A 21,445-nucleotide genomic window follows, 5' to 3' on the forward strand; every position below is an offset into this window, starting at 1 on the left:
CAAATTGTTTTTAAAAAAATTTTTTTAGACTAAATAGATATATTGTCATTGTGTACAAACAGTACTTCAAAGAGCAAGAGAGTAGCAATTTATCTTGTTAATAAAATGTAACCTCTAATAAAATGTGGTGCTCGTTAATAAAATGTAACCTTTAAGCAAAGATAGCTTGCTACTATCTTGATATTTTAAATACTGGTCCACATAAGAAATCAGTGATAGCACTCCCTAGTGTGAAGACTGGCGTCAATATTTCACACAATAGAACGCTATTAAAGGGGTATAGACACCACTAATCTACTTCCAGTGCGGTAGGCTTAGAAACCTTATAGTGTGCAGAAGTGACAGGTACACTTTAGGTGCCGCTTGACCTTGCAGGTTGCATGGTTTCCTGACATGTAGATTACCGGTACATTGCTGGGTCCTTATTTGCGCCTCTACATATTTTTTTTATCTCCTGAACACGCAACTGCCGGTGAATGGCGTGACTGGTGCCAGAAAATCCAGGAGCTGGAGGCAACGCTCTATAACGCTTTACAGCATGAGCCTGGGAGGAGAGTTAGCGAATGCCTGAATGAGATGCAGAGGGAAGACTTGAGGGTGGCGGTGGAAAAACTACGACGGCAGATCTTGCGACAGAGCCGGGAGTTTGACAGTCAGATCCTGCATGAGCGTATGGAACTTTTGCATCAGGCCCAACAGGTAAAGAAAGCAGTAATCATAACAATTATAATGCTACTCAAATAGGGGGTAATGGTTATAATTCCCTGAAGTTAGAATGTGGATTACACAATGTTAGTAATTTATTGTACATATTACTCTTTCTTACCACGTGTGTGAATTCCAAAACAACCAAGAGATCGCTCCACAACATGTTCATAACTGCCCCCTACTGGTGAAATAGTGTACATGCGCTAGTAAAATTAAGTTAAGCTCGGTACACACCTGAAAGTTAAGAGGAACAATTTTTTTTTTTACTGACAGCTGAAACGATCTAGAGAACATATGATTACCTGCATACACACTGCACAATTGTTTTTCCTATAGAATGCCTTTCCCTATAGATCACTGAGGTGATCTTTTTACATGGTTGTTGTCAGACGATGTCTGTACACACTGCATCTGATGCATCACAGCAACTCACTGACACCAACAAATGTCGGAAGCTGATCTGTCGGGCTTGTGAACAGTCGGCACCAGGTTCTGTGTGCACACTGTGCAATAATTGGACCGACCAGCCCAGAATTAGCTGCCGATTATTTCACAGTGTGTACCTAGCATTACACCGGTCACCTACACACACACGTATTTCATATGGTACATGAGCCGGGACAAACACTGGAGCAGTAAACAAGCTGATCATATGAGGTGATTCCGTTGGTGTACATCATCATGGGATACACAGGTGATCAGTTAAGTGGCATAAATTGCCTGGCAGGGCCATAACTAGTGGTGTGTGACCGGTGCCACGGCACAGAGCGCAGGGCTTTGTGGGCGGCACCGTCACCACCCCACGACCCTAGCTTCTGGCTAGCAGCGCCGCCGACCATCCTGTAGACACTCCAGACAGAGACCCTGCAGCCTGCACAGTAGACTGGAACATCCTCAGGATGCTCCGGTCACCGCAGCTCCACTGCTGCCGACCCCACCTTCTCTGTGCGAGGTTATGGTGTCATGCATGTGACATCATGACGGCGGGCGCTCAGGGGATGGGTTGGCACAGTGTGCATTTGTGTCCTGTCACAGAGCTGTTGCCCGGATTGGCATCTTAAGTACAAATGGGCACCAGAAAACAAGGACGAATGGTCCTTATTATACCTATGTAAGACAGGTGATATGTAGATTCTGCAGTGGCCGCATGACAACGAACTTCATCTCCAGCTGCCTGTATAGCCCTTCACTAGGAGCTACAGCTATACATCGATGGTCAGAGATTGATTTCCAGTGTGTTTTGTTTGAGCCCTCCCCATCATTGGTGAGAGGTCGATGTTTCCATACCTTCATACCTTCAATGTTTTCTGCCAATATCTTTTTTATTTTAGCCTTCAGATAGTTTTGATTTCCATGTAGTACAGATGGAAGGTGGCAGCCCAATAGCGAGAGAATAAATATTGCACTTTCCCTTCGTATAGCTCTGAGAATGGCAACTAGTGCCAAAGGCAAGCTGTACAACCCAATACATAACTTTTACCAGTATTCATTGGTATACACTTGATAACAGAAAATAGAAGGTGATCTTTTCATCCAAAAACATCCATGTTTCAAGACCACAAACATTGATGTTTAGTAGCCGATGTTTTCTGGCAAAGACAGTAAAATCTGTTTTATGCCATCGATGTCCCAACTCAATGGGGAGCTTCATTTTGGAACAGCTCGCATCCTTAATAACTAATGCAAACCTATAGATTACATTTTTCTTTGCAAACATGCAGCTTCTCCCGTTGGCTTGTAGGATAGATGAGGCTCCTTTTTGGAGAAAATATTTACAATATTGCGCCACTTGCTGTGTTTCAATGTCTAAAGCCTGGACTAATACAATGTGCTAATCATCTAATTGAATTCTTTTCATTAAGAATGTAACATGTAAGCATGTATGTGCAGGGACATCTACACTCTTCCCATATTGCACGACGTAGCATATTATTATTACTATTATTTTGTATATATTGGGCACCACAGAATTCTGCAGTTTTGCACTGTTGGGAGATACAGCATAGAATATAAACAGTAAGGTCCAACAATCAAAACATAGAACAAAGCAAAAATGCAGAACGTTCAAACAGGGTAAATGGATTAATAATAGAAAATTAAGCATAATATGTAAGATGGAATACTCACAGTACAGAAGCAAACAGAGCCTGGTACAGAACAGGCAAGACGTGTTATACAAGGATGCACCCGTGGATGGCGTGAGAGCGGCAAAAAGACACAAGAAAAAACTTTTCCAAAAGAACACTGAAATTATGACCTAAATGATAATATAGAAAAGTGACACCCTATTACCTTCCAGTTTAACCATAGGAATCTAAAATATGTATTTGCCTGTGCCCCTCCTCAACTTAATAGTTGGGTGGAGATGCATCAAAACTTCAAAAGAGATTAGGTAGAGAAGTTGCCTATAGCAACCAATCAGCCTCTAATGACCATATCATAGACTGTGCTAGATAAATGACCGCTAGAAGCTGATTGGTTGCTTATAAAAAACTTCTCCACTTTATCTCTTTCTTGAAGGTATGATATATCTCCCCTTAAGTATCTCTACTCCACTTAACATGTTGGCAGTAATCTGAATCCATCATACTGTATGTGCACAAACTTTTTAAAAAGCAAAGTTGGTGAATAACTAAAGAATAAAATAAGAAAAAGCCAAACATTCTATTTTTTAATGAGTCATTATATTTCCGTATAAGCCAGCAAAGAATCAATGTAAAACTAATTTATTTAGGAAGCACAAGACCTGCTGATGTGTTCCTGCCGATAGATCTCACTAACATCATTACAGCTCAATCTCTGAGGGTACAGCGGATCTGTAACACACATATTGCTTTCCTGGCAGATCACCAAGCACTGTACTGTAGTTTATTCGCAGTCTAAAATCAAAATCTAATCTCCAGCAGATCTAATAAAGCTTTGATAATATTGCACATTTCCATTAGAAGAACCTGGCTGAAAGCATTTGACTACGGATTTAAAAACCAAAGTTCTATATGAATAATGAAATCACTGATAAATGAATATTGATGTCTCTTACCATGTTCCTCACATCAGTCGCTGCAGCTAAAACATGAGACAGAGTGCTACCTGGCCGATTATATACCTACACTTCTGTATGGTAATGCAGACAAAGTAATCAGCTTAGCAGGGTCTGACCTCATCCTGCATTCAGAGTGATTGGTTTATAGCTAGCCTGATGGTAGGAAAGACAGTCAGCGAGCACATCAATGAATAAACCCATCAGGCGTGCCCAACAGCGTTACCTGTTTGGGAGTGGTTCATTTGATCAACACTAAAAAGGTTGACACCAAATAGTCGACATGGACAAAAGGTCAACACAAAATGTTGACAGGGTCAAAAAAGGTCAACATGGGAATGGTCGACACAAAAAAAATTGTTGCCACTTGGATTTTTTTCGTTTTCTAACCCTAATCTTCACCCTAACCCTAAATCTAACCCTCCCCTTGGTGCCTAAGCCTAACTGTCCCTCCTAGTGCCTAACCCTAACCATCGGGTTAAGTGTCTAACCCTAACTCTCCGGTAAGTGCCTAACCCTAAACTTACCTCTGCGGTAAGTGCCTAGCCCTAACTCTGCGGTAAGTGCCTAACCCTAAACTTAACTCTGTGGTAAGTGCCTAACCCTAAATTTAACTCTGAGGTAAGTGCCTAACCCTAAATTTAACTCTTCGGTAAATGCATAACCCTAAACTTACCTCTGCGGTAAGTGCCTAGCCCTAACTCTTCGGTAAGTGCCTAACTTTAAACATAACTCTGCGATAAGTGCCTAGTCCTAAACATTTTGTGTGTCAACCTTTGTACCTGTCAAATTTGTGGCCCTGTCGACCTATTAGCTGTCGACCATTTGGTGTCGACATTTCAACCGGAACCCACCTATTCTCACCAAGAAATGACGTAGTATGTTTGATAGTTTATTCCTGAATGCATCAATTTGTAAACCTGCACAATTCAATACAGATCCTCCTTTGCAGATAATCTCATCCACTGTTATATGCACTTGGCACAATAATGTGTTATGTACGCAGTGATAAGGTTATTTGTGCAGAATTGTTAAACCCAGTTCTAAGATATTATTAAGCTCAGGACAGAGATTCCACTACCGTGCAACACACACTGTGACTTGAGACTGTTTCATAGCCCTAAACTATAGTATAGTATGCTGTGAATTTGAGGGCTAAATCTGGGTTTTATTTAGGCGAGATATATTGTGCTTACACCAGGGTTTGAGCTACTTTCACCAATGTACTGTAAGTGGGTTAGGTTTAGGGTGCAGGGAGGGAGGGGTAGGGTTAGGATACTTACTGACAGGTGTTGGTAACCTAACCCTGCCGGGATTTTGACCGCCGTGATCCTAAGCGCCATCTCCCGTACCCAACCTGTTAGAAGTAATCACTTTGCTTGCAGATCTGAACCCGGCGACTGCAATATGCGGAACCCCTTCATACTTTCTGAGTATGCTTAGCTTTTGCAGGTATCCTTTTTGGAGGATTTACCGCAAAAAATATTTAATAAATATGCCCCTTAGATTGTAAACTAAAACTTGGGAACGGTTTAGATTTTGGATAAGGGCTCAAGTTGACTTCTGGGACTTTAGGAATTTAATACTCAAACTCACAATCTGTCTACTTCGCTTGATTGCCGAGAGTAAAGATGACTTTCTATTTTGGTGACACACTTCATTCAACTTCATTTGGCCAAGGGTCACTTTGTTCAACCAACTCACATGGGCCCTCATTCAGAGGCGGTCGCAAGAAGCGATCGCTCTCTCTGAATGAGGGCGGACGCTTCTTTTTTTTAGTGCGGCCTCCTGGTCGCTAGCTAAGCTGTAGGTTACCACCCACAGCTTAGCGACCGACCAAGTTGATGGTCGCGACCATCGGGGCTTGCGACGAGACCCTGCGGTTGGGTCTCGGCAACCGCAAGCCCCAGGGAGCTTCCTGCTCTGATCGAGCAGGAAACTCCTCACTGACATCACTGCTGATGTCAGTGCGGCCGCCCACAAAACGGCAGGCGTTTGCTTGGGAACGCCTCTGTTTGTGTAGCCACCCCCCCGCCCCGCCTACAAAAGGGGCCGAGCTGTCGATCAACATCAACAGCCGGCCCTTTTGTAGTGAGCTCCGGAGCAAGAGAGTTTCTCGCTCGGTCCGGGGCTTGCGCCCTCGCAGTGCGGCCGCTGCGTGTGCACAGGGCCTAAACATTGACCCAGTTGCGAGCGCTCAGCGCTTGCGACCGGGTCTGAATGAGGTCCATGATACCGTCTTTGAAAGGACAGACTCACCTCTACTATATAATGGCTTCTAGTCTTCCTTGGACCAGTGGCGTAACTAGGGTATTTGGAGCCCCACCCTATATGCATGCACCGAAAATGGGCGTGGTCACATGCAACAAGGGGCGTGGCCACTGAAAAATGGGACATGTCAACAATACACACACCCCTTTCTCGTCACTCTGGGACAGGGGCGTCTTTAGAGAGGAGGGGGCCCATGTGCACTCCCCGTGCAGGGCCCCCTCCTCTCCCCGGTGGCCGACAGCCGACTGTCGCAGCTGGCCAGCCACCTGAGCCTTAGTAGACTCCGGACACTAGAGTGTGCCCGGAGTCTACAGCGCATGCGCAAATCGCCGGAAAAATGGTCGCAGTGGCCATTTCCTGCCGTTCTGTGCATGCGCAGAAGGCTTTGGGCACTAGAGCGTGCCCGGAGTCTACTGCGCATGTGCAGAGCACCGGGAAAATGGCCGCGGCGGCCATTTACCGGTGTTATGAGCAGCGCTGACACCCGATGCAGGACCACAGACAGGTAACTTTAAAATAATATGGGTGCAGGGTGTGAGGTGCGGGGCCCCCCTAGACCCGGGGTGCCCGTGTGCCACGCATACCCTGCACAAATTATAAATATGCTACTGCTCTGGGAAAATTCCTTTTCATTCCATATGCACCTTAATGCCCCGAGTAGTAGTGCCCCTCTTGCAATGTCCCCAGTAGCAGTGCCCCATGTAGTAGTAGTGCCCTTTATACAGTACCCCAGTAGTGCACACTTATACAGTGCCCCCAGTATTGGTCTCCCTTATGCAGGCCCCCAGTAATGCCCCTTATACAGGTGCCCCAGTATGCAGTGCCCCCAGTAGTGGTCCCTCTTCTGCAGGCCCCCAGTAATGGCCCCCCTTATACAATATCCCCCTATGTTGTGCCCCTTATACAGTGCCCCCTGTAGTGGTCCCCTTTATGAAGGCCCCCAGTAGTGATCACCCCTATGAGTTGCCCCTTATACAGTGCCTTCCATAGTGCATAAAACACAGACATACATACACACACATAACACTGACTTGACTTGCCTGAATCCCCGCTCCTGCCACGCCCACCGCTGTCTGTTCCTCCGTTTTCCCGCTCGGTACTGTGGGAAAGACGTCATGACGTCGCTCCCATCACCCACTGCAGGAGCTGGTAGGCGGAGCTCATGAGTGAGCTCCTGCCCGGCTCCAGCAGTGGGCGCACCTGCCAATGATAGCCTGTCTTACTCTCATTGGCTTCTGAAACACACACATTGCTGCCGGGTAGTACAAGTGTACTACCCAGCGCAGGCGGCGATGTGTGTCTAACAGTGTAGTATGGACCACACTCACTGCGGTCTGCACTACACTGGCCGACTAGGGCGGGCCTGTTCCGTGGCCCAGAGCCATAACTAGACTTTTGGGTGCCCCATGCCAGAGAGAGGATTGGTACCCCCCCATCTTTTAAATAGGAACATAGTGGACCTGAGAGAGGGCCATGGCCTCATGGGGAAGGGCCAGGGAAGAGATAGGGGAGGCCAGGAGATGCTGGGGATAAAAGAGGAGGAAGCTACAAGTGAGAATGATAATAAACAGGAAAATTGACCAGGCCAAACAGCGCCCCCTGCCCTGCGGTGCCCTGTGTCATGGCACTGGTCGCACTACCCTAGCTACGGCCCCGGCAGCCCTTCCCTAGTTACGCTACTGCCTTGGACACTGGTTAACAAAGATAAAGGCTCTTTTAGATCCCTAGGATGTGTACATGCTTCTGTAAGGTTATTATTCCCCCTCTATGTATCTATGTATGTACTTACATACTTTTGAAAAAGCTTTTCAGGGAGATTGTGAAAGTAACACCTATGAGCGCGGCGGTAAAGTGAATGTGTACTGCTAAAATGTAATTACGTCTCAAAGCAGTTAGTAAGATCTATGTGTTGATGAAATCACTCTGATACTTTTCAGAAAATTCATGTAGCCATAGGGATCATTGTGCCTTATAACCAATGCAGGGAAATAATACTAATGATCTCATTTAAATGTATATAACTCTGTTATACAACATCTTCATAATGGGTCTAAGGTGCAATCAGGGAGATTGCCACTCTTCAGGGAGTCAGGGAGATTGCTGCTATATCAGGGAGTCTATATGACACTCAGCAGCGCCGAGAGGGAGGGGAGCGGGTACAATTTACCTGGGCCCGGGTTTCCACAGGGGCCCGGCGGGGGCCCAGGTCCAGGGCCGCCCCCCCCCCTTCCTTCCTCCCTACCTCCCTCGCAGCAGCCCAGCGCAGCGGGAGATTGCTTGCGGCTGCTAAGCAGCAGCCACAGCAATCTCCTATGCCTGAGGGGGGGAGCGATCACACTAATCGCGCCCCCCCATGGCTTTGCGCCGGGCTGAGGGGCTCACAGCGACCCCTCCCTGGTGCGCAGTGCCGGTACACAGCATTGAAAAAGTATTTTTTTGAAAGGGAACGTGGCCACGCCTCCCACGATTAGGCCATGTCCCCTCTTTACCGGGGCCCGGCGGCGCTCTCTACGCCCCTGAGGACAATCAGGGAGAGTTGGCAAGTATGCCTCTATGTCCACGTGTATATTAACTGATGACGCCAGGGTCCGTTCGGTGAAGGGTATCTAGATATACCTTTTAGAAACTGATGGGGATCGAAGGCAGTTTCTGTTAATAAGGAAAAACCAACCTTTAGTAAATGCTGTATTTCAGAGTTAAAACGCACCGTCCATTCGCGGCGATGCCCGCCGGTTTCTATATGGCATAAAACCCACTATTTAGTAAATCTACCCCATAGGTTCCATCACCATGGTGGTCACAAGTCAAATGCTCCTTTGGCCCACTTAGTAGAATGTCTATATTATAACCATTGGGGGTTTATTTACTTTTCTGTTCATGTTTATACCCGATATTTAAAAGGGCAGTGCTTTTACTGGCCATGTCTTGCTAGTAAATGCACTGCCCTTTTAAATATCGGGCATAAACACGAACAGAAGTGTCGGGTTTTACAACCTGACACTTTGTAAATAAACCCTTGGTATCTTTGTTGATCCATGTTCTGCTGAATTATTGAACTGGGTGTAAAAGCAAAAGCAAGCAAAAAAATGAATTGTATTGCTTTCTATAGCGGTGTGTTTCATAGGTGGCACTGCTCACACTAGTTTCACTGGAGCCACAAACCAACACTTGCTGCTGTTTACATTTTGGTGCCCTGATTAGCTACATTTGGGTCGGCTGATGTTCTCATTGTATTTGGCTCTGATTGGCTATAATAACTGAGTAATATCACTGCTTGTCTAGCAACAGTCTCTGTTTGATTTAAGTCAAATACTTAAAAACGTGGTCTAGTATGTAACAGACACAATGTAGCCTCGTCGCTCTGTCTATCACAGCTTACAGTAGGAATGTTATTGGATTACGGTTTAGTAGACAGTTCTCAAATAGCATTACCCCACCTAATACCTTTTATCCAGCGTGAGAGGGAGGGAAACTGAAGAGGAGAAAAGGGGTCAGGATTCATATTCAGCTAGCATATATTTAGTTTTATATATTTTGCTTTTAAATGTAACATTGTATATAATCTGGTGCATTCCCTTACAATCTTTATGTATCTGTGTGCAAGGAGCATTACATGACCGCTCTGTGCTTTTATTAACTTCATGTATTATTGTCACACTCCAAACACACAGAACTTGGGGGGAGCTGAAATGCTCTGTCTTGCTGTTAAAGTGTTATTCCACTTAGAACGGTGGTTCCCAAACTTTTTTGAATTACGGCGCCCTAGAGTATCAGCATTTTTCCCCGGCAGCCCATGGCCAAATTTTTCTTATTGAAAAATGTAGCAAAAGTTAAATGAAGTAAATAGTACTTACTGTATGTGTCACCCTTAGGTTCAGTTATGTGGTGGGTGACAGGGCTGTGCTTCTTTTTGACCACATATTTTGTGATTGACAGCCATTAACACTGGTTTTGCTTATCACACTGACTAAAAAACTTTTTATTTGGTACTGGACCACCAATCTGAGGCACCCTCAGTTTGGGAACCACTGACTTAGAATTTGACTTATACTAAACTAAATCCTCTCCCTAATAATAGTACTTTCATGGTGTCCCTCCTCTGTCTTGCTTAATGACTGGCACAGTTGCTCTGCCCTTGCGAAGACATTTTTAAAGCATCTAAAAGATTTGTTTGTGCCAATGAATGTACATTAGCTATATGACACAGGTGCATTGTGTTGATATTTAACCTCTTCTTCCTTAGAGAATCCGGGAACTTGAAGACAGGATAGAACTTCAAAAACAACAACTCAAAGAAATAGAGGAAAAGGTAACTAGGTCTCACCACTAGCCCTACGTCTTAGGCATTCAGGGACAGACTGTTGTGTTCTGTTTGTGCAGTGGCTGCTGGTGTGTAATACAGTTAATGGGGCAATACGGATGCACTGACTAATCCAATATATTTCTTGAGCAGATCAATAGTGGGCGTTATTAGCAGTAATAGAGCATGACTGGGTAATATAGATGCGTGTACAGTTAGCATACATACAAATGACAATTGATTAATCACTTTGATATTAATACATATAAAGCATTGAGTGCCACGGTGACATCGGAAATGTCCTTATGTAACCTGTTGTGAATCTTCCCCTTCCCAATACGTAGCTTATGATACTGAATAATTTCTATGACATCTTAATCATATTTTTACAGTAGTTATGCAGCTGAACTTGTTAAGCACGTAGACGTCCGTTATAGTAGTGTCTCTTAGCATGAGTAAAGGATGCATGTCATATTGTGACAGCGATACTGTAGCTATTCTGTGTAGAAATATTATGTCATATTATTATTATTACTATGCAGTTCTATTCTTTACCTCACAGCTTTTTTCTTTTCTTTTTTTCTGTTTTGTTTTGATCTTATTTTATAGTTTTTGTTCCTTTTTTTGTTTTTCTCACTAGCATTCATTCTGTGGCCTTGACGATCTATTCCAGCGAACAAACATGGTTGGTATTCATTAACCCATATTTTTATTTAATGAATACTGTATGGAAGTTTAAACCTTTTGGGTTTAGGGATGGGCTTTTATTTCCAATGGACTTAACAAATCGTCCTAAGCTTCCACACCATTCCCATTATAGAGACCCCTGAATTGTCAGTGCCTGAGAAGTTTTATATCAATGGAGGTGAAATATGATATGGGTGGTGTCACCTTTTGGCTCAGTAATAACCAGTTTCATCAATTAGACAGCTGGGGGCCTATCAGTGCTTCTCTGTCCCCTCTGCTGACCCCTGCTCTCTATTTCCCGGCATGGGGAGAAGCAGGCTACATATACATCACAAGCCCTGCCCCTACTTCCAAGTGAAAAGCATCAATTACTATATATTATTCATCTACTGTAATTAAAGGTTCTAGTCACTGAGATATGAAGAATAGCCATCTATTTTTCAGAGACAGTCCCAGTTTTTAAAGTTTTATCTCTGGGCATTTTTGTCCATGGAATGTTCTCAGAATTTGAAAACTGCACAATAATATGAATTATGCTCAGAATGTATGATGCGATTCTTTCAGTTTCTTCCTATACTCTAGACCAGGGATGGGGAACCTCAGGCCCGGGGACATATAAGGCCCCCGGAATCATTTGGTCTGGCCCTCTGAGCTTTTTTCTGCTAGCCTTATCTGAATAGCAGGGTGCCTAGAATGGCACCATGCAGCCAGAATCTATGCAGTAGTGCCGCCTGGAGTGTCCTTAGGACGCTTCAGATGGTCACACCGCTGCTCTTACAGGTCCCTGAAGCATCCTCAGGATGCTCCAGGCATTGCTGTAATCACTGGTGAGGGGGCGTGGCCTGCACCGGGCCCGTGAATAATGTTATATATATGAAAATGGCCCTCAGCAGAAAAAAGGTTCCCCACCCCTGTTCCAGGCATTATAAAATAATATTTATGGAAATATGTATTTTAAAAGGACATTATAATGAAATGTTCTATCGCTAGCATGAGACCTTGTGGAGAGTGAAATACTTGCTCAGTAGCAAAGTTTCACTGGAAATTACTCTAAAAATGTTGCCAGCTATGTCTGTGTCATTCAAATCCTGCTTCTTAGTTGGGGCAGGTGGAAGAAGTATTATGGCGACAGTTCTGCTAGGAGAAAATGTTAATTTGAGGGTTTCAAATGTATATCTGCACTTACATGACCTGGAGCAGAAGTCTTTTTATTTGTGCTATCTGCCAGAGGACTGCACTACTAAGGCCACACACACTGACGCAGTGGGCATAGTTCCTGTATGTGCTAATATACTTTGCTCGTGCCTCCCAACTTTGACGTTGCAATCAGGACACTGCCACGCATTAAAAAATGTGGCCTCATAGGAAATGCCGTCCCCCATAGGCGTCTTTATAATGGCTGCAAGGTGTGCGGTGCACACGGTTCCCTGAGTCCCACCCGCCCACCCTGCACCCATAGGTAATCATACTTACCCCTCCGCCGATTCCCGAAGTGCTGCTCCGCAGCTCCGGACTGGCGCTGCAGAGCAGCAAACACACACTGGGAAAATGGTGGAGGCCATTTTCCCAGTGTTCTGCGCATGCGCAAAAAAGATGTTCCCAGAGACCCGCGCATGCGCTGATTCATGAAGCCAGAATCTACAGCGCTCAGTGCCGTGCTGAGCCACTGATGGAGAGGAGGGGGCCCAAACGGAGGCTGCACAGGGGCCCCCTCCTCTTTTAAAACGCCCCTGCCATCCCCGCTACCCATGGGCCCATTTTCAGCAAGCATTGGGGCATTTTCAGTGTTCCGGGAGCAGCTAGGCAATGCTGCCAGTCCGCCTCTCTGCACTGAATAGACAATGCGCATATGCACACAGCACCTATTCACCGCTGCTCTGCTAAGCAAAGCCTCGCACCCTCCCTCCCCATCAACCCATCACAGGACACTGCGGCCCGCGGGTGGGATGGCGGGACAGTGTCAAAAAAGCGGGACTGTCGTCGCCAAAATCAGTACGGTTGGCAGGTATGCTTTGCTTCATACCATACTGCAGACACTCCTTTATTGCCAGGGAGACTCCCTGAAATAGTAGCAAGCTCCCTGTCTCCCTGAAGAGTCCACCAATCTCCCTGATTGCACCTTACCCCCTTTATGTAGCTGTTATATATGAACTTGGAATAAAAAGAAATGAGAGATCTATACATTCAAATGGTATAATCAGTACAATTTCCCTGCATTTGTTATAAGGCACAATGATCCCTATGCATTTTCATATTGGGTTTCTCTTGGCCACTTATATGGAACCCCGTGTAAAACACAACACATGAGCCATCCTTGAAAAGTATTAGTGTGTTTTCATCAACAAGTAGATGTTACCAACAGCTTTGGGGCTCATTTACATTTGGATGTAAGTTAGGTTTAGGATACGCCTCTCAGATGTAGCAGGACATGCCCACTTTACCTCCGCGCTGAAAGGTGCTGCTTTTACAATCTCCCTAAGATGCTTTTTCGATAGTAGGCATGTATGCTTCAGAGTAAGAAGGCACTGTCCAGCTTGGTAAAACCATGTTACACTGCAGACGGGACAGGTTTAAAATGTGTAGAGAGATATAGATTTGGGAGGGGTGTGTCCAAACTGAAATCTAAGTTGCAGTGTAATAATAAAGCTGTCCAGCATGGGATCCGGTCAAAAACCCAACAGTCGGGATGTTGGGGCTTAGAATGCCGGCGACAGTATCCCGACACCTCTAAGATTTCCGCGCCAACGGTATGTACTGGAGTTAGTGGGAGGGTTAGACACCAAGGGGGAGGTTCAGGGTGCAGGGAGGGGGGGGGGGGAATTATGTTTATGCACCAAGAAGGGAGAGTTAGTGTTAGGGGTAGGGAGAAGGGAAGGTGTAGGATACTGACCAACAAGGTATCCTAACCCTGTCTGGATGCTGGCGTTGGGATTCTGGGTCTGATTCAGAGCCGGACGCTATTTGCGCTCGCTCGTTCTGAAAAAGGGGGTGGCTATTCAAATTAACCATTCGCTCTTTGCGGTCTGTTGACGCCTCTATGTCTGAACGAGCTAACAAAACTTGCGGTCGTAATTTTGAAAAAAACGCCCCCTGGCCGCTCGCATCATACGTCATGTCCGCTATTTCTTAGGTTAATCGAGTACATCGAACGGCGTATGAACTGCTCGCTATTCTTGTGGTTGGTTTTTCCTACCGCAATCTTGCAAGCAGTTCTGACTATAAAACAACCCAGTGACGTGGTCAATGACGCTGCTGTATTAATTATGCACACCCTTAAAACACCCGTTTTGACCTTTAAGCACGCCTGCCTTCTGATCTCCACTCCCCGTTTTCAAGCACCTTCCCTTGTGACCACCCACATACGCCTCCTCCTGTCACTCAAAATAGCAGGCATTCGCTATTTAGCGAGCACACGATTTTCGGCCGCACTGACTGGTTCGCGCATGCGTATTACAATCTGTACGCATGCGCAGATGTGCGAACATCGCTCAGAACGAACGAGCGGCCGCTTACGAGCGGCTCTGAATGAAGCCCTCTGACCGCCGGGATCCCGAGTGCTGGCATCCCGTACCCATCCCGCCCAGCATCTGTGGGCTGCATGCAAAAGCAGCCAGTATTTACCCCACATGCAAAAATTTTTTTTTATGTATTTGCACCCCTTTGCTTTGCAACATGGTTTTTTCCTAGATACAAAGTTACTTGCTTTGTTTTGTTGCTGTGCTCCCAACTGAAAATCAACCCCTCTGTGTGCACAACAGTCAAGTATACTGTACATAGTTCCACATGTATAGCCAATATTCCGCTGTGTGCAAGCCACCCACCATGGCATAGCCATGCCATATAATGTACAGAGATCCTGCTGTAGGCAACAGGGTGTGGTGATACCCCAAACACACTGTTCCTGGCCCACTAGCACCGGGCCTGTAACATATTACATTGGCCATGAATGATCTATTATAAGTATTAGGAAATTTAGGTGGATCACATAAAACATCAATATATATATATACGTACCTAGGGTTCTAAAGAGTCAATAAACACCTTGTGGAAATGATCCTGTGACCATTTCCCTTTACATCGTGTTTTTGTTTTCCAGGGTTTGAGAAGAGCACACGGGACAAACAGCTGATTATTCTTCAACTGCCAAAACAGACGGATTCCATCTTATTTTCTAATCACGTGACTGGCTCGGAATGCCAGCTAACTCTTTACATTATCCGTTTTGTAACTGTTTAGTTTTTAACTTAACTAAATTTCTTGTACAGCAATAGTCCTGCTATTCAGAGACTCTAATAAAATGAATAAAAAAATAAACCAGTAAATAAAAAATTATAATACAGTATGTGTGTGTCCTTGCGTTATAATGGGATGACATTGTATTGGGTGGACAGTGAGGTAGGTTCTGCATCACTGGAAAAGACATGGACAGTTTTTGTTATCAATTTCATTTCTACAGAGCAACTGTCATGGTAATCTGTACGATAAGAATGAGGTCATAGCAACATGGGATATACAGATCATGCAAATGGAAGTCAATGGATCCAATGGGACAGGCCCACTGAGCATGCCATGAGGAATTGCAGGGGACATGAGTATGAGCTGGTGATCTTTGGGCTGCACCGATTTTCATCACTGAGAGGTCTATTTATTAAGCAGTGTTAGGAGACAGAGTGAAAAGTGATAGGAGCTGATTGGCTGGCACCTTAACTGTCATCTCACAGGCTGTGTTTGAAAAATGACAGTTGGGAGCTGATTGGCTGGCACCTTAACTGTCATCTCACAGGCTGTGTTTGAAAAATGACAGTTGGGAGCTGATTGGCTGGCACCTTAACTGTCATCTCACAGGCTGTGTTTGAAAAATGACAGTTGGGAGCTGATTGGCTGGCACCTTAACTGTCATCTCACAGGCTGTGTTTGAAAAATGACAGTTGGGAGCTGATTGGCTGTCACCTTATCACTTTTCACTCTGTCTCCTAACACTGCTTAGTAACTAGACTCCTGAGTCCTGATCCTGGAAGAGGAAACTACAGGACTCCTATTTAACAAGCTCCCTGTGCTCTGCAAAATACACTGCTGTGCTGTGCAAAAGTGTAAATGTCCAATCACAGTTCTACCTTCTGCCACCACATGCCACCCACCCCTATCCTAAAGTGCTGCTCAGTTCAGCTTACTGTAGGTCATAATTAAAATTACTAATTAGAGTGATGGTACATCCTACCTGTTGTTTATGAAGCTTTCTATTACATTGCTCACACTGTGTCTAGAAGAACTGTTCTTCATGTGCATGGCTAGCACAGTGGGCAGTATTGCTGTTTCATGCATTTGAATCTGACCAGGGCTCTATCTGTGTGGGGTTTGTATGCTCTTTGCGTGTTTGTGTGTTTCCTCCAGATGTTCCAGTGTCGTCCCACACTCCAAAGACATAGATTCAGCAGAGGACGGAATTGCAAAGCTGCACACAGGTGGCTGTGCATTTCCGTCCTTGCTAAAATGCAAATGCAGCAGGAGGTGTCTGACACTTTATGCTGTATCTGCAGACCCAGCGCTGTGATCACAATCAGGATAATCGGTCGCGATGTTGGACGGCTCCGGCCAGCTGAGCAAGCCTCAGCTTATACAGGCAGGCCGGCCGGCATTCGAGACCAGGAATCTGCGTCCATGGAAACAGATCCTGGCCTTGCCACTCCCGGAAAATGGGAGCGACACACCCCAGTTTCCAGAACGCAGGCCGTGCCCTGCTGAATCGGGCCCATACTTTGTATGTTTGTACATTTCCATTGTGGCCGGGACTGATGTGAATAATTAAATATTCTCTGTTGAGAGCTGCATAATATGTAGGTGCTATATAAATAATTGTTAACAAATTAATAAATTGGGACCATTAGAGAAAAAAAACTGTAAAATGGTGCAAATTTGTCCTTCACTGAGGTAATTTTCATCAATTATATTAGAAGTGGTTGATGTCTGAGCCTGTGACTGACAGATAATATATCAGGTGAGGCAAAATGTGTTTCTCCACTTGACAAACATGAATAAAGATATATTTTTAATGAGTCCTATGTCTTAATCGGTACATACTGTAGGAAGGGCTGCAGTATGCTATATGGTAATGATCTAAATTGAAGGTAAATAGATTCAATGATCAACTACTGTAAACAAAAAATGTTAATGTAGTTTATTAATGTACAGACTCATTGATTTTTCTTTCACAGTTTGTCTGCAGTGAATGTAGGGAGGGTATTGATGAATGATGCTCAGTGGGTAATATGGAGTGATATGCTGCCCCCTGCTGTAAGTAAAGGTGAAGGCAGCGTTTTTCACAATGACTCTGGGCCTGATCTCTAGATGTACGTTAATGCAATTGCAACTGCATTCTCACGGATCGCTAATATATACTAATGCCTTCCGAAGCACAGCCCAGCATAGGGACACTCACTGCTGCCTTCTTACATCCATCCGACGACAAGCAACAACGTAAACATTGGTAACATTGATGCAGATCAGGCAGTCATGCAGCATATGTGGCAAGTCTGACGTTTCTCACACACAGCATCTCTCAGGACACGCAGAGGGCTCTCATGCTGTGAAGGAGGTCGCAATAGCTAATTTATGCACATCCATGAAACGGTGTTGGATTAGACACGCTTCAGTTGCCTATTGCCTCCCCCAAACGCTGACTATCTGTCACTTTGCGAATGGATCCTCTGTGCAGGCGTAATTGCTGTGTGCGCACAGTGCGGCTTACATGCGCAATGGCAAACAATCGCTTGATGTGCGTAAAAATCTGAATAGCGTACAATGAAAACTGGAAGCTTGCAGCTGTATGAACCTCTAGCTTACCGATATACTGTATCTCTGAGGGGATGGCAATGTAACATTCACAGCAGCATTGAGCCTTACCCGCAATAGTCTGATTTTTAAACACATTGCAGGTAAATTTGGCAATTGTAAGATAATTATTTCAGTTTTCATGGACAAAGGAATCAGGTTTACAGATAGAATGGTGGGCTGCGTACATGCAAGGGGGGATGTATAATTTCAGATATCTGAGTATAAAGAGTCAGCGGCTGTTGCATGCATATTAGATATTCAGAGCCGCTAAACATATCTTTATTGAATTATTGCTTATAACATTTTAATAATAAATGATTAATATATACATTATATATATATATAAATATATTGAAGAAAAAATAAGATGTAGGCTCCAAATAATATATCCAGAGTTTTTAAAAAGTGTAATTTCATCCACAATTCATATAACAAACCAAAACAAACCAAAGCAATCATGTCCCCCTTAGACCAGGCTGCCTAATTCCATTTGTCAGAAGTGCTTGAAAATCTGTGAGGAGAGAGGAGAAGCAGAATCTTTAAAAAAAAAACAAAAGGGTATATCCTATCAGGCTTGGGCTTTACCATGCGGGGAAAAGCTCCGGGATGAACGCCCGGAGCTATCCAATTATGCTGCAATTTTCCCTAGCGGTAAACCCTTTGGTAACATGAGGTAACCCATAGATTCCGTGTAACGTGCTGGAATCTATGGTATTCCCCACGCGTTAAATCCCAGAGGGATTTTTTACGCAGCCTTTTCCTTGTTTCTCCTGAGGTGAAGTGCACTCTATGGGGCTTAATGAGCCCCAGAACTAATCGGATATGCCCCAAAGTGGCAACATAAGTATGTGGATGGCTTCGTCAATTGACTCCATATCACTCAGGAAGGCTCCCAAACGCATGGTACAGAATAAATCACCAGGCCTTAAAAAATGCATAGCATTGCATAATACTGATTTTCTTTTTTGTTTGCTTACGAAATAAAAGTAACAAACTGAGAAGTGTTTTTGAATCACAAAGTTATTTTTCTCATTTTCATAAATTCTTTCATTTTTAGTTCGAAAAGGCTCGTGCAAAAACAATTACATTTCGGTATCACATTGGTAAAATATAAAGGGTAACAAGCTTTTGTTTTCAATCCAATCTAATAGATGAAAACACATTACTGTACATACTGTAGCCCCTGATACAAAACATATACATCTAAAACTTCAACAAAAATAGAGACATATACATCAAACCTTTTCTAGGGGACAAGACAAAGGAAGTGGAAGGAAAGTGCAGGGTTTGGGGAAAGCAAGGAGACGCAAAGGTGAATTAGGTGACTGTAAAAATATATATATATAACGGTCAAAGAAGACTTGAGCTAAGTTAAATATGTTTACATTTGATTCCTAGGGACTAGTTTTGACATGAGGGAGAAGACTTGTACTCCATCCAACTAAACCAAGTTGCTACAAAGTCTCAGTGCTTCTTCAGGGCTGTGTAATAAACATCCTCCATATTCATATAGAAGTCCAAATGTTGACACCAATCCCATAGGGGCTACCACTGAATGCCAGCGTATTGGAAAAAACACTCTAGCTGCATTATTTATATGCTTGCAGAGGGATTTTTATACCAGGATGTATGTGTGTATGAAAGTAACCAAAAGTCCTGAGAGCCCAGAATTTCCAAAGATATTGATATCATTTTGGACCAAAAGGGAGAAATTAGGGGACAGTCCCATCATACGTGTATTAGAGTACCGCTATCTTTGCCACATCTCCAACACAGGGGCGTAACAGAAGGAAAAAACATATGCAACATAACCGGACACCTGTACCATCTTGTCAGGAGTTTATATAGAGTTTCAAGTAAGTCTAAGCTAGAAAAGCATATAGATGTCATTTGAAAGGCCTTCTCCCAATTTATATGTAAACCCCAATGTATAAGGTCACTGTCCAATGCATCACAGAAGGGTAGGTTAGCAGGAAAATGGCCAGATAGAAGGATTTGATATATACCTGAAATAACATGGGAGGGGTCTGAGGGGTGAGAGCACATGTTCTCCGACGATGTAAGATCTCTGCCACATTGAGAGGTCCCCCCTGAGAGAAGACTAAGTGGCGAACCTGAATATAAAACCAGTAATCCCATTCAGGGATATCTGAAGACACAAACAGTTCCGCGATAGATTTAAACACCTCATCAGTAACCAGATGTTTCAGTCTGGTAATACCTGCCTCCTTCCATATAGACACCGACCGGCCTAAGGTCCCAGGCGGAAAGAGAGGATCATCAAAACTAGGTGTAAGTGGAGATATTACTAAGGATATTCCTGGACTAAGGTGTAGTTTTCTCCATAATAATAAAGTGGGGCCAACTGTAGACTGATGTGAGTTTATAATTTTAGAGCACCACGGTGTATTGCTCAAGCAAAGATTAGTAGAGGAGAATTCTAATTCCTCACTTATACTCCATGTTAATTGTAGAGTGTCACAAACTCTCGGATGGATTGTGGATGTGACCCATATTCAGGGAATTGGCTTGACCTATACCTGAGGTGTGGAGTCTAATGTGCCAGCGGTATTCACCAGGGACCCTCGCAAGAAGGTATGGACTTGACTGCGTCCGACACACAGGTTGCGGCCATCAGATTAGGTTTCCCTATACAGGTGCTGGTCAGAACCAGATATCAACACAGAGCCAGGGGTCAGACAGAATCGGAGTCACGAACAAAGCCAAGGTCTAATCAGGATATGCACAAGAACGCTGGAGTATAGTATTGGAGCCTATACCCTGGCATTGAAGTGCTCCCAGGAACTTCCTTATATAGGTCAGGGTTCAATCCAGCCCCACTCAGCAATTCCCTAATCCTGTATCTGTCTCTTTAAATGTTCAGCAAAGCGGCGCGCGCATCCCTATGGAAGCCGCGGCCGCCTGCAAACTGGTTAACGTGATTTCCCGATCTCCATTGGTTCCTCAGGAGACTCTGCCGGGGCAATGAAATGGGGTGCAAGCTTGAAGCTGAAGCGACGAGATTGCTCCCGCTCCCGGGTTATCTCTCTGTAGCGTCAGTCAATGCGGACGCATAAAGAGATTAAATCGTCCAAAGATGTAGACAAATCTCCGGATGCTAAGACATCTTTAATTTGCTTGGAAAGTCCTTGCATAAAAGCCGCGACCAGAGCTTCATTGTTCCATCCTAATTTGGAAGCAAGGGTTTGGAATTGTACTGCGTACTGACCTGCAGTCTGGTTTCCTTGTTTTAGTTGCAGGATAGCTGATGAAGCAGACGATACCCTGCCGGGCTCATCGAATACTTTTCTGAAGGCTTCTAGAAATTTAGAGCTGTCACTAACCACAGGTTCATTCCTCTCCCACAGTAGAGAAACCCAGGTGAGGGCCTGTCCGGACAGCAAGGAAATAACGTAGGCCACCTTGGTTCTCTCTGAGGAAAAATTTGTTGCTTGAATATCAAATTAGATCTAGCACTGATTTAAGAAACCTCGACAAGTCTTGGACTGACCATCATATTTGGAGGGATTTGGAATTTGCAATGGTGCGGATGCCCCAGCCGCAGGAACGGACACTGTAGACGGTGCTGCCGACTGTACAAGAGGAGG

At 44.5% G+C, this 21,445-nt stretch overlaps 1 protein-coding gene and 1 long non-coding RNA gene across 3 annotated transcripts in view; one reads left to right on the forward strand and one right to left on the reverse strand.

Annotated features, from left to right (window-relative positions):
* The window catches only part of LOC148442717 (uncharacterized), a 37,009-nt gene extending 33,239 nt beyond the window's left edge, over positions 1–3,770 (reverse strand). Inside the window, exons 1-2 of one of the 2 annotated variants that reach the window (XR_015875775.1) lie at positions 3,749–3,770; positions 2,836–2,965 (exon numbers count right to left, since the gene is read on the reverse strand). This is a non-coding gene — a long non-coding RNA (uncharacterized LOC148442717). Of the gene's footprint in view, positions 1–826; positions 887–2,835; positions 2,966–3,748 lie in introns of those variants that run through there. The other variant, XR_015875776.1, reaches the window with a different exon arrangement.
* Positions 253–15,348, forward strand: LOC148442718 (janus kinase and microtubule-interacting protein 2-like). The gene is made up of 4 exons (XM_088463577.1): positions 253–699; positions 10,263–10,328; positions 10,960–11,004; positions 15,103–15,348. The coding sequence occupies exons 1-4, from the start codon at positions 577–579 to the stop codon at positions 15,133–15,135; spliced, it is 267 nt and encodes an 88-aa protein (XP_088319703.1). The 5' UTR covers positions 253–576; the 3' UTR covers positions 15,136–15,348.
* The last annotated feature ends 6,097 nt before the right edge of the window (positions 15,349–21,445 follow it).

The sequence above is a fragment of the Taudactylus pleione genome, unplaced genomic scaffold (genome assembly GCF_031769625.1).
Source record: "Taudactylus pleione unplaced genomic scaffold, aTauple2 ptg001408l, whole genome shotgun sequence".
Lineage (NCBI taxonomy): Eukaryota > Metazoa > Chordata > Amphibia > Anura > Myobatrachidae > Taudactylus > Taudactylus pleione.

What these genes read in the sequence shown, in the direction of transcription:
- LOC148442718 (XM_088463577.1), top strand. Translation starts at nt 577, where the DNA reads ATGCAGAGGGAAGACTTGAGGGTGGCGGTGGAAAAACTACGACGGCAG. An exon ending in TTTTGCATCAGGCCCAACAG is followed by an intron (nt 700 to 10,262) that starts GTAAAGAAAGCA and finishes CTTCTTCCTTAG; the next exon opens with AGAATCCGGGAACTTGAAGA. An exon ending in TATTCCAGCGAACAAACATG is followed by an intron (nt 11,005 to 15,102) that starts GTTGGTATTCAT and finishes TTTGTTTTCCAG; the next exon opens with GGTTTGAGAAGAGCACACGG.